Here is a 12225-nt window from a genome sequence, read left to right on the forward strand (position 1 = left end):
GTTCTGCTTTGACAAGAATCTAGATAAAGTGTGCCAAATCTGTTTCTGGCAGTAGATACCATAGCTCACTGAAAAAAAACCCAAAACTTCACTGGCTTTAGTTTATATAAATATCTTTAGAGATGAGGACAAAATCAGGTTAATCAAGTGAAGACAGGAATTTAAGTTCACATGCAACTTTCTCTTCCCAACTTTTTATTCCCAGTAATAAGCACTCTTTTCTCTAATCCAGTTCTGATCTGGCTCACATATTCTCTATCCTCAGTGTTAAGTTTACAGCAAACTTGCTAACACCAGCAATCTGTATAACAAGCAGGGTCCTATCTCACACCAGTAAACATCTGTATAGTAGGAAAATGTGGTGACACGCAGCTGTGCGAAAGGCAGAAGTCTTTGTGAATCTGAACTTAGAAAGTTTTCTTTTCTGTGCTCCCCTGAGCCCTCACCCCTCCCCTGAGTTATTCCCATTGGATTTGACCTGTAATGTATTCAGGCTGGACACTGTCTCTATTTGTTTTCCCTTATCACCTATACTCCCTATAAAAACTGTAACCAGACCCCCGCTCCTCTGTCACTTGTGCCTGCAGGGTTTGAGCAATACAACTTTCTTTGGACTACACACAGGTGGCCTCTCTTGGTCTCTTTGTCTCGGGTCCTAGTAGCGCTCTCAGAGCAGCACTGCCCGCGTCACAGCGAACTCACTGCTACCTGGAAATCTCGGCAGTGACCCAGGGGCAGCGGCGTGCATTCCTCACCATCGGCCACCCACGGGCTGCTGCGGGCCAGCGCCTGGGCGACGGGAGCCGCGTGGAAATAAAGGCAACAGGAAAATGAAGAAAAAAGGAGGTCTTTGCACAGCATGAAAACAAGGGTGTCTCTGTGCCTATGGAAACTGCAGGAGAAAAGGTAGACTCCTAGCTCCACAGCCTTCCAAACCTGCCTCATCTCCTTCCCTACCCCTACAGTAAATTCATGCTTGGACAGAAGCAGTTAGCAGCAGAAAAATGCCACAATAATTGTATGGCATTGAATGAGACAACCACACATAGCAAAGAATGATTGTCTTAGTGATTATATTTTGTTTCCTCTCTCAAGAAGAGTAAAAAGCATTAGCACAAAATCAGTGAGGTTTGGTGTCCATGCCAATATCTGGGGAGTTGGAACTGGATGATCTTTAAGGTCCCAACCCAAACCAGTCTATGATTCTGTGAGTCCATGGTTTATATTTAATGTCTGTCAAAGAAACTGTGGGATAAAATGGTCCCTCTGCTAAAGAGATTAGAGAAGAATAACTGATCACTATTTCTTTCACAGTAGATCCTGGAGAAGGTCCTCTGAAGATGAGTTACTGGAAGATTTACTTAGGAGAAAACAGACATTGTGGGAAGAGAAGATAGTGTAACTAAGTGGCATGTATGTTCCTCCAGATATTAGCAAAGCAGCAAAATGCTGTACTTCAGTGCTGTCTCATTATATCAATAGACAAGTTAGGTGTGAAACAGGATTGATTTACAATTAGCTCAGCTGGCTAGAGCAAGGTACTAATAACACCGAGCTTATGGGATCAAACCCCATATGGGCCATTTATTTAAGAGCTGGACCACATGATCCTTGTGGGTTCCTTCCAAATCATCAGAATATTCTGTGAACCTACAGCTTGCTTTTGTATGTAGTTTTCAAGTAAATTGGTTAAAGCTAGACAGATGGTGTTCAAATTCCACCATACTTCATGCCAATACAATGAATTCTTAAACTGCAAAATTTTTCTTGCTCTTTTGATGCATCCTATGTGTCCTCTAGATTACAACTAATCTCTGTAGATATTCTTAGGATTTGCTTGTTGACTTAATACACCAGTTAATCTTCTCCTTGCCATTATTCAAACCTTATAAAACAAAACCCAAGAAAATGCTGAAAAAATTATACAGGTTAAATTAGGAAAGATTTTGCTATACTTCAACTAATTCAGAGCACCTGTAATTAAAAACCACAAAATGCCATAGATACTTTAAATCTTGTACAAGCATCTAAGTAATCTATTTGAAGTAAAATAAAGTCATACCTGGCCATAGCAACCTGCATAATGAATAAGGCTTGGGTGGTCTTTTGAGCAACTGAGTTCTGCAATAGCTTCTGTTTCACTCACCATCCACCGAACACACTCCAGCTGACCATTCTAAACAAGATAAAAAAAAAGTCTAGATTCCAGCCATTTCCATTCTAAATACATCTACTAAAGAGCAAAAAGCTTATCAGAATTATTAAAAATTTCCAGTTTGTTTAAGAATTTAAAGAATAAGTCAATAACACCTTTTGCCTTTTTCTGCAGAAAGGCTGGCTTATTTAACAATTGGTTCCTTCCAACAATACTTGAGCATTCTTTGTCATTCACAGAAAAGAGTGTGAATGTGCTGGAGTTCTTCCTGTAAGTGAGGATGCCCCAGAACAAGTATTTCTAATGATGACCTACATAACTGGACTTGTCCTGGTCATTGCAAAGTTCTGTAAGAGCCTTTAAGTGATATGGCTTAACTAAATATTGTAGCTCTTGATCCTTCCTTCCAGAGTGGTTTTCAACATTGATACAATGATATTTATTTTTCTTGTTTCTTTATACCACTGCAACTCCCATAATGTTGTACTATGCAGGGTGTGGCACCTCTTTTCCACAAAAACACTAAGTATCAGAATTTACTGGTTTACAGACACATTATATACCTACCTTGAATAAACATGACAGAAAAATTGCAAAACTTTTCTAAGACTTTAAACTGGCAGACTGTAACTATACAGTTTGACACAGGCCAAGATTTTGGAGCATTTCCTTAGTACAACTAGAATCAGTTTAAATTTCTAATTATACGACTTGGCCCAGAAAATAAAAAATGCAACTCTGCCACCTGCACTAGGGCCCTAGATCATTGAAATGCCACAAAAATGCAAAACTGCAGGTTGGAATCCACCAGTCTTCTCAGTTTCCAAACCCTTCCCAGGAAGCAAGTAACAATAAACCACTCAGAAGAAACAGAAACTCTTGTATTATGTTTCACCCCTTCTCTTCTTTGTCCTTAAGGTATTTAGAGAATAAAAGGAATTATATTTAACCATTCACTCTCACTAAAGAACCAGAACTACTATGGTTAAATCATCAGACTTACTGCACAGTCTTTTATTTTAGCATAGTAACAGTATGAAATTTCATATTTTTCTACAAAGTAAGTTTTCCCGTAAACCTGGACATTAAATTTATTGAGATTTTAACAGGTTGTTCTGCAACATGTACATTTTAACTTTTTTGCAACTGCTTTAGGCAACTGGGAATTTTCACCTCGAAGTGCTTTTATGCTTTGTAAACTTATTTTCACACTTGCCTTACAAGATTATACCACTATTTGTAAAAAACCAAGAAACTGTTACTCTCCCTAAAGAAACAACTGAATCCAAGTTAAGTGAAAGCTGCTTGAAATATAACAAATATTCTTTAGATTCAGTAAATTGATCTAAAAATTGATGCATTGATAACAATGTAAAAATTCTGTCATTATTATTCAGTGGATATTACATTCAGTGTAGTAATTCATTTTACTTTGCTTATGTAGTATCAGCCAACAGGAGTTTTTTTCCCTTACTTATAAAGCTTGAAAAAGAACATCCTGCTGGATGTGTTTCTTACTGCCATGACAGGAGGAAACTAAAAGACCTTTATGTCACCTTACAGTAGAGAAAGGGCCTATTACCTTTATTGCTAACCCAGCTGGAGTTAGCTGCAAAATGTTTCGTTCATTCAAACAGTCTTCACCCATCAAAGAAGTGAGATGCTGCAGGCATTCTGCATGTCCCTTTGAAGCTGCTACATGCAACAGATTGTTGTCACATTCATCATGGATCTTATCCAGATTATCTGCTGCTAAATGTGGCTGTTAAAAAAAGCAATATGTTGTTTACAACTAAGGATAAAAAGATACATTTATCCTCACAGCCCCAGACACAAGCCAAACACAAGGAGGTTTCCCAATAGGCATGTTATTTTACAAGTCAAAATCCAGAGCTTTTCACTTCACTGTATAGAACCTGGGTACTATTAGCATAAGGACAGAAGTGGTATGTTCATTGGTTTGATTAATTGTGAAGTTTCTCTCCTCATGCAATTGTCATGCAATAATGCAAGCTCTTAAGTGCCTTTAAATCTTTGCACTAGTCTAGTCAACAAGATAGCTGTAAAAATACCCACATGCTAATAATTCCTGTCTATTTTGAGTTTTCTCTGATTTAAATTTTTTGGCATTATATTGATAAGTAACTAAAGATAAAATATTCATGATTTCTGAAATACATTTCTGATTAATTTTGCTTATCATAAAATGGTAGCTTATGCTAAGCACCATCTAAAATCTAGTTAAAGCACAAGACAGAAGACTTTTTATGTGATAGCTTATTTCCATGAAAAAAACTGTTGAGATATTTACTCTAAGTTCAACAACCACTATGGTGTAGTACATTATTTCTGCCTAATTCTAATTTAAAGACAAAACAATTGAATTGAGAAACTCCAGAAGAAAAACAGAAGATTGAAGACAGAGTCAAGAAGTACCAATAACGAAGTTCCTAGAGTTACATAGTCTTGCCAGAGTATTGTTCCATGAGTGTACTTCATGAAGAGGTTTCAACCAATTTGGAAAAGATACATATTTTCTTACCTATGATGTCCTCTTTTACCCCCCAGTTTCTATTTCAGGATGAATTTAACTTGCTTTTATTTCTTAATGAGTAATCTAATATTCTCTTCTGCATCTGTCTAGTTTTGAATATCTTCCTTTGTCCTTGCTTCTATGTTAATGGCATGCCTTCGTGCTTGAGCTAGACTGCTAAACAGAGAAGCTAAACAAAAATCTAACAACAACAGTTTTTACACATACACTGTGCCTTCACCAGCTGTTCTGTGTGGAGATCACATGCTCTCCATCATTGCACTAACTTGCAGCCGGTTACTTTGGAAACCATCATTGACATTGCCTGATCACAGAGCTAAAATTTACTAAAAAACCTTCATATGGGTTAGAGGCCAACAAGGCTTTACAGAAAGCTCCTCCCTGAGAATGCTGCTGCAACAAGACAGCATAAACACTCCTGAATAATAATCAGAATACAACAGAAGCCTCTCTGTTCCCATCATCAACTTCTACATAACCACAGTGTAAACCAGCAAAAATTGAGCCAACTGACCCACAAATGTGAAAGGCAAAACTCAGGATTTAAATTTGATATTTAAGTGATCCTATCGGTTAAAATGTCTGCCTTTACAATTTCAGTGTACTACATAAAAGAGCAATCTTGGCCAGGCATGCATAAACTTAGTATCTTGGTTTTCCTACATATTTTATTTAAATATTAATACTTTCCATTTGGAAGCCCATCAGGTCAATTTCTAAGGAGTCTACAAGACAAAAAGGGCAGTGATTCAAAGTAGGAGCATCAGCTTAGCTAGCTTAATAAACCACATCATATGTCACTTTTATTCTATGTTACTTATGAAAAATATGATACTTACCAGTAAAGATATTTGGCCTTCTTTTACAATGTTTAAGATGCTTTTAATTTTTTTCACCTCTTCGCTCCTCTCTTCTGGGCCCCCTGCACTGCTCCAGTTCATACTCAGCTCCTCTAGCTGCTTGCTTTCTGCCAGTGCCGTCTGCAGGTGGAAAGTCCTCCGGTGGCAGTTTGGCATAATCTTCTCAGCTTTGTGAGCAAGAGGATCACCAAGTGTCTTGCTGAAGAAGCCCTTACCTCGGGCTTCAGATTCATGGGCTGAGCTACACTTAACTAAATGCTGGGAAAGCTCTAATTCTTCTGCTGAATGCTTTTGCTGATCAAGAACAATGGGTTGTGTTTTTCTCAGCTGAGTGCCTTTTACAGGAGACAGTACACAAAACTGCATCCCGCCAGCAGGCAAGCTCTCTGTGCTCCCTGCAGGACAGGTCTTGACACTTGGACCATTCACAGTTGAACACACATTTAGAAGTTTTTTCTCAGGAGCTACCTTTATAAAAGGAACAGGTTGCTGACTTGATTTAATATAAGGCACGTCCAAAATTTCATCCATATCCAGATCATAGTGCTCCAGCTCCCCAAGCAGAACAGCAGGCTCAGTGCTTTTGCTTTTAAGGCTCTCTCCTTCTCCTGGACTCTGGTCATCATTTGGAGGTGCAGACTGAGAATCACTGCCTTTCTGGTATTCTCCCTTCTGGTTCTTCTGGTCATCACTTTCATTGTTCTCAGAGCTTTCTGGATGGTGCTTTAATGGAGAAACCCTCTTCACTGGTCTGAATTTATTGCAGACATCTGCAATTCCTGTTGGTTTCTGTGCATTTCCAAGAAGAGTTGAGACCCCACAGTTCCAGCTGCTGCTGGAAACTAGAGAAATAAAGGAATTGATTTATCAGTGAGTGCTACCTAACATGTGTCATGATAGCATGCTGTAATGATACACCTGGCCAAACACCAGAAACAAGAATTATATGATAATATGCTGAATTCATATCTAAACAGATTTAATGGCATCTCTATCAAAACTGAAGAATTTTACATTCCTAAAATAAACTTTCTTCAATGATGTATTATGTAATAATTACAAATAATTAGTTAGAATCAAATTCTAATCAAAACCACATGTTGTCTGTGAGCCAACAATGTGTGCTTGTGCCCAAGAAGGCCAATGGCATTCTGGGCTACATCAGGAAAAGTATTGCCAGCAGTGATCTAGAGGTGCTCTTCAACCTTTACTTGGCCCAGATGAGGCCACATCTGGAGTTCTGTGTCCAGTTCTGGGCTCCTCACTACAAGAGAGACACGGAGGAACTGGAGTGGGTCCAGCAGAGAGCTGTTACTAGTAAGGGACAGGACCATCTCTCTTACCAGGAAAGGCTGAGAGAGCTGTGCCTGTTCAGCCTTGAGAAGGACCTCATCAATGTCCATGAGTATCTGAAGGGAGGGCTTCATGAGGAGGGACCAGGCTCAGCTCAGTGGTGCCCAGCAATAGCAGGAGAGGCAATGGACCCACACTGATGCACAGAAGTTACACCCAAACACAGGGAAGAACTCCTTTACTGTGCAGGTGACTGAGTACTGGAACAGGCTAACCAGAGAGGTTTTGGAATCTCCTTCACTGTAGACATTCAAGAACAGTCTGGACACAATCCTATGGCACATGCTCTGGGATGGCCCTGCTTGAGCAGGGAGATTGGACCATGGAACCTGCTGTGGTCCCATCCAACCTGACCCATTCTGTGAGTAATAGCCTAGTGGCATTTACAGGGGTCCTGTCCAACCATATTAGTTTGTACTCTGCTCTGTATTGAGAGGCATCATAAGATTAGGATGATTTCCTGAGAGGGCAGTAAGAATTAGCCAAACCTTTTTAGTGGATTTGTCTTAGCACCAATAACAATAACAACTCAATTTTAAAGACCTGTTTCCTCTGGAAGATGTATTTTTCTTACAAGAACTAGAAATTCATGAACATTAACTGAGAGTTTAGACTGTTCAGCTTGGGAAACGAAAAGATCAGGAGGAATCGCATCATTAAGAAGAGGCTCTTCTCCATGACAGGGCAAGAGGCAACCAGCACCAAGTGAAATATAAGAAATTCTATCTCACTACAAGAAAACACTTTTTAAATTGTATGGCTGGTCAAACACTGGCATAGTTGCCCAGAGACTTTGAAATCTCCATCATTAGAAATATTCAGAATTCAACTGGACACACTCCTAGCTTAACCTGCTCTAGCTGCCCTTGCCATTGAATTAGATGATCTTAAGTGGATATCACCAACCTAAACAATTCTGTGATTCTCTGATCTAAAAATTAAGCCTACTTATTGAGATGTGATGTTCCTTTTGAACCTCTCCTCTCTGTGTTGGGCTTCTCTGTCAAACTTTCCATCCCTTATATGTATAACCTGTGTACACTCACACACCCACATCCCCATCTACACCTATAGCTCTGAATCTTCCAGACAGTTATTTCAGTGCACTGCAGGATATTTTGACCAGGGAATCTGACTTGAGAGAAGGGAAGGAGCTCAAGTCAACAGAACTCTTAATCCTATTGAACTTGAACTCAATCCTACTGAATTTGTACTCTTTCAGAAATAGTCCCATCTGGTAATATTGATGATCTTCATAATAAGTGGAATTTTGGCAAATAGTTTTCTTTCTCTTGTTATTTTCAGTTGAGGGACAGCACTACACTAAAACCACAAAAGCATTTAGGCAGTTAACTATTCCCCTCTTAATGTACACTAAGAGTTAATGCAGCCTAAAAGTCAAGGATACTGTTTAAACAAAGCAGATTTATAGCATGTACTAACTGCATATCAGTGGGATCTAATTTGTGGTGAAAACACACAATTTGCCATGAACACCTTCCTGAGGAAACAGATATATACACTTTCAGTGCAACATTAATACCTGACGCAAAAGATTAGTATGGCTTAGTAGTAATGGATGTCTGAAAATTACATTAATACTTTTGGAAGTGCTTAAGAAAACATTTCCAAAGAAGAAATAAAAATAATAATAACCAAAAGGCATGTAACTTAGTGGGCCAATACAAAGAACGCACTGTACTGACTTATTTATGTATTGTATAAGATTCTAGGTTCAAAGGCCTACACTTTTATGTTGGTTTTATTTACATGTGAAATTTTTTCCAAGTGATACAGGGAAATGGATACCATATGTTTCCCAGCTGTTTTGTTCTACAGGAACTATTAAACCCTCAGTATGGAAATGAATTCTGTCTGAGTTTTATGAAAACACTGCTTTCAACACAGGGGTCTAGACAGAGGAAAAAGCATCAATATTTTGTTTGTCGTCACTTTATTTAAGCTCACATTTATTTTGTTGCTTCACTTTCTCCACTTTTTAACTTTAGTAACATGCATTTACAGAAATACTGGTGACCAAATTGTAAAATCAGGCACTGAGAAGAAGCACTGATGTTTGTTACAAATCTGCCTCGGATAACTGTGAAGTCATGTACTTCTCCTTTCTTTCATTAAAGTTAGAGCAAAGTAAGGTATTTCCATTTTTCTTCTTTTTTTTTTTTTTTTCCCAACATTTCCTTACACACACAGGTTTTCCAGGGAAAAAGAACCAAACTGGAGCACCAAAAACAGTCAGCAATATTTTCACTGACTTAAAAACATCCTCTTCATTTAACTGAGATAATTTGCACTGTTTTTAATAAAGGATTAGAACATAGCATTTAACGATATAGTTGAAGGGATGAAAGCAAGTCAGACCAGCAGACACAGTATTTCTTTGTGCCATTTACCCCTTGGGAGCTGCATCAGTCCTTAGGCAATTAGAGCATGATTTCCCTCTACATGGCACTGCAGCCATATCCTGGAGTGGACCAGGACATGGCTTGAATCTCTTTCATTCTGCTTTCAGATGCTTGTTACCTGAAGAAGCAAAAGCAAGTGTTGCCTATAGCTTCCAAAGCACCAGTACAGCAGGAGTTACGCTGAGTAGTTTAAACAGCTGCTCCAGAGGAAAAGCCTCTTGCTCATCTCTCCATACTTATGAACTCAGAAAGGAGCCATTAAAAGTCTGAGTCAAATAAATACTGTTTGATTATTTTATAAAGAACAGTAAAAGATGGCCTGAGTTTAAGGCAGGGGGCTAGAATGTGGAGCAGCTAGTTTGATTCTAGAATCTGACAAATAATTCTGGTATACTCCTAAAAGGTGATGAAAATTTTTCCCCTAAGCTACGTGTCAAATTTCCCACATTTTCATTCATTAATATAAGATATCTGGATTATCCTACTATTGTATTACTGAGGCAAAAAGACCAAGGTACACAACAATTGCAGACTTCTTTTGCATTGGTAAAGAAGTGTTAGCTGCTTGATAGACCTGAGTTGTCAAAGTACTTCTATGGCATAAAAAAAACTGCATCTGATGAAAATCTGCAAAGGTCAAATTTGCAGATGTTGCTCTTCTCTGTATATTGCACTCTATTTTTTTTGGGTTTTTTTGAGGAAGACAAAATGCAAATGAGTCCAGAGGCCTGCAGGTTTATTTATAGGTTTTCTTATCTATTTACTTAGAGATGTCCTGGAACTATGGCAGGCAAATAAGCAGACAAGCGGACAACTAGGAAGCAATTTCTCTTTCAATTTAATCCCCATCTGACTCTATTTTCAGGAATCAAAATTGATTCTTATAACATGTTTCCAGTTGGAAGCATCTGTTGACTTTGGAGTATTTTTCAATCATCTCTGTGTCTAGAGCACTCTGTGTCTAGAGTATGGAGTTTTTCTGGTAAACAAACATCCATAGAACTACAGGTTTTCTTCAATCAAAAAGATAACCTCATGCACAGATGAAATTTTACACTTGTGACATGCAGTTTCTATGATACTTACAGTTCAATGCCAAACATCAAAATGCCACTAAATTGTCCTGAGTATAATGAAAACATCAATATAGTGTTTTACTTTAATGAAGTTTGTGAGCAGCATTGACAACTGCTCATATTTTTTTAATGCAGTATTTCAGCATATTGCTCATGCAATATTGGGAGGGGATGTGTAGCAAGTCTACAGAAAGTTTTATATTTGGAGTTCTACTCTCATCTGAAAGAAATGCCTGAGCTTCTTCCTTGTGATATGCCTTCAGCAGACTTGAATCAATTAAGACCTGCATTAATTCTAGGTCCATATAAAGCACTGTGATTCTGACGTTGTATACAGGTGCTGAGGTGTTGACTACACTAGGGAAACTTTCCAAAAAATTATGTTTGCTATCACCAATGTATTGCCAACACTTACAGGAGTATGTGGGCTCCATGTGAAAGATGAAGGGGTGTCTCTTACAAATCAATGGATAATCAGAGCCAGATCTGAATATCTATTTACCCCTTTGTTAATATCACAAAATCCATATTTTACTGAATTCATTTTGACTGAAGGTGGCACTGTTTTACAGTTTTAATATGTCAATAACCTGTACCAGGAATACATACTGGAGTTCTTTAACATAAACTCTATATATAGCATGAGAACCTCAGTTAAAGAACAATGCTGAACAGATAAAAATGGAGAGGGTTTGCTCCCATTTAAGTGGAATTTCAAATCACTCTAAAGAAGAAAGGAAGAGTATACAGGGTAAATAATAATTAAGGCTTTTAAAGAACAGTGCATCTTTTCTAGGTAACTCAAACATTTTGTATATCTGTAAATGACTGTTTTTTTCTTATCTTCACTTGAGGAAGAATAATACAAAAGCCATCATTCTCAAATAGATAATAAAGGAAAGGCGAAGAAAATATTGAAATAAATAAATTTGGTTTACTCTTGTATAGAGCAATCTATGGATGCAGAAGGAAGGTAGCATGCAAAGTTTTAACAAAAAATCAGAAGAGATCATTCTGGCACAAAATGTGTGAAAAAAGAAGAGGGAGGATGCAAAAACTAGGTAGGAAAAGAACTTATATGTAGCTAGCACAATTGGTTTTTTACTAAGAAAATTCTTCAGTATTCTACCAAGGAATGATCTAATCAGTATTTTATTGTTTTAGACATATTTACCTGGGAGATATTTGGAGAACAAGTCTGTGAAATTGACGGTTTTTAACACTTCTTCCAAATCAAATTTTACTTTATTTTCTCATACAACTAAAAACTACCAAGAGCTTGAAACAGAAAATTTCTGCTCATTGATTTATTTTTCTCAATTAGGAGACTAATATTTTGAATAATTTTTCAAATGGCAGTTTCTTTGGGAATGAATAAAGCAGTGCAGAGGGATAACTGCTGGACATTAAAAGTGAATTTGTTTTGCCAATCAGTGAATAAAGATCTAAACTAGTATATTACCTTCATTTGAAACAGCCATTTAATGACAACTGAAAGTTGTCACAGGTGACAGAATATACTTCCACAATGACATGGTTCAGTGAAGCTTGCAGAACATTGTTGTCTTGAACCTTTTGTTCAAGTGTCCTTAGAAAATTTGCCCAGGAAGAATGCAACAAATTTCATGCATAATAACATAAAGGACTGATTGCTGTTTCAGTTTATCAGTCTATATTAAACAATGCTGGAAATCCACAGGCACTTTGGTTAACACTTCATTTCAGGAAAAATGTGCTAGCTTGGTCCATTTCTAAACTACACTCTTTAATTTTCTATCTTTGAAGATAAAAATAATTACAGAAT

The 12225-nt window shown here is 37.7% G+C and overlaps 1 protein-coding gene across 5 annotated transcripts in view; it reads right to left on the bottom strand.

Moving 5' to 3' along the window:
- Positions 1-12225, bottom strand: part of SNCAIP (synuclein alpha interacting protein) — an 86810-nt gene that overhangs the window by 25891 nt on the left and 48694 nt on the right. For 4 of the 5 annotated variants that reach the window (XM_021546231.2, XM_021546229.2, XM_021546230.3 and 1 more), the window contains exons 4-6: positions 5549-6411; positions 3738-3917; positions 2063-2176 (exon numbers count right to left, since the gene is read on the bottom strand). In XM_021546231.2, the coding sequence (XP_021401906.1) occupies positions 2063-2176; positions 3738-3917; positions 5549-6411 (1157 nt within the window). Of the gene's footprint in view, positions 1-2062; positions 2177-3737; positions 3918-4697; positions 4785-5548; positions 6412-12225 lie in introns of those variants that run through there. The other variant, XM_021546232.2, reaches the window with a different exon arrangement.

Source organism: Lonchura striata, chromosome Z, assembly GCF_046129695.1.
Source record: "Lonchura striata isolate bLonStr1 chromosome Z, bLonStr1.mat, whole genome shotgun sequence".
Classification (NCBI taxonomy): Eukaryota; Metazoa; Chordata; class Aves; order Passeriformes; family Estrildidae; genus Lonchura; species Lonchura striata.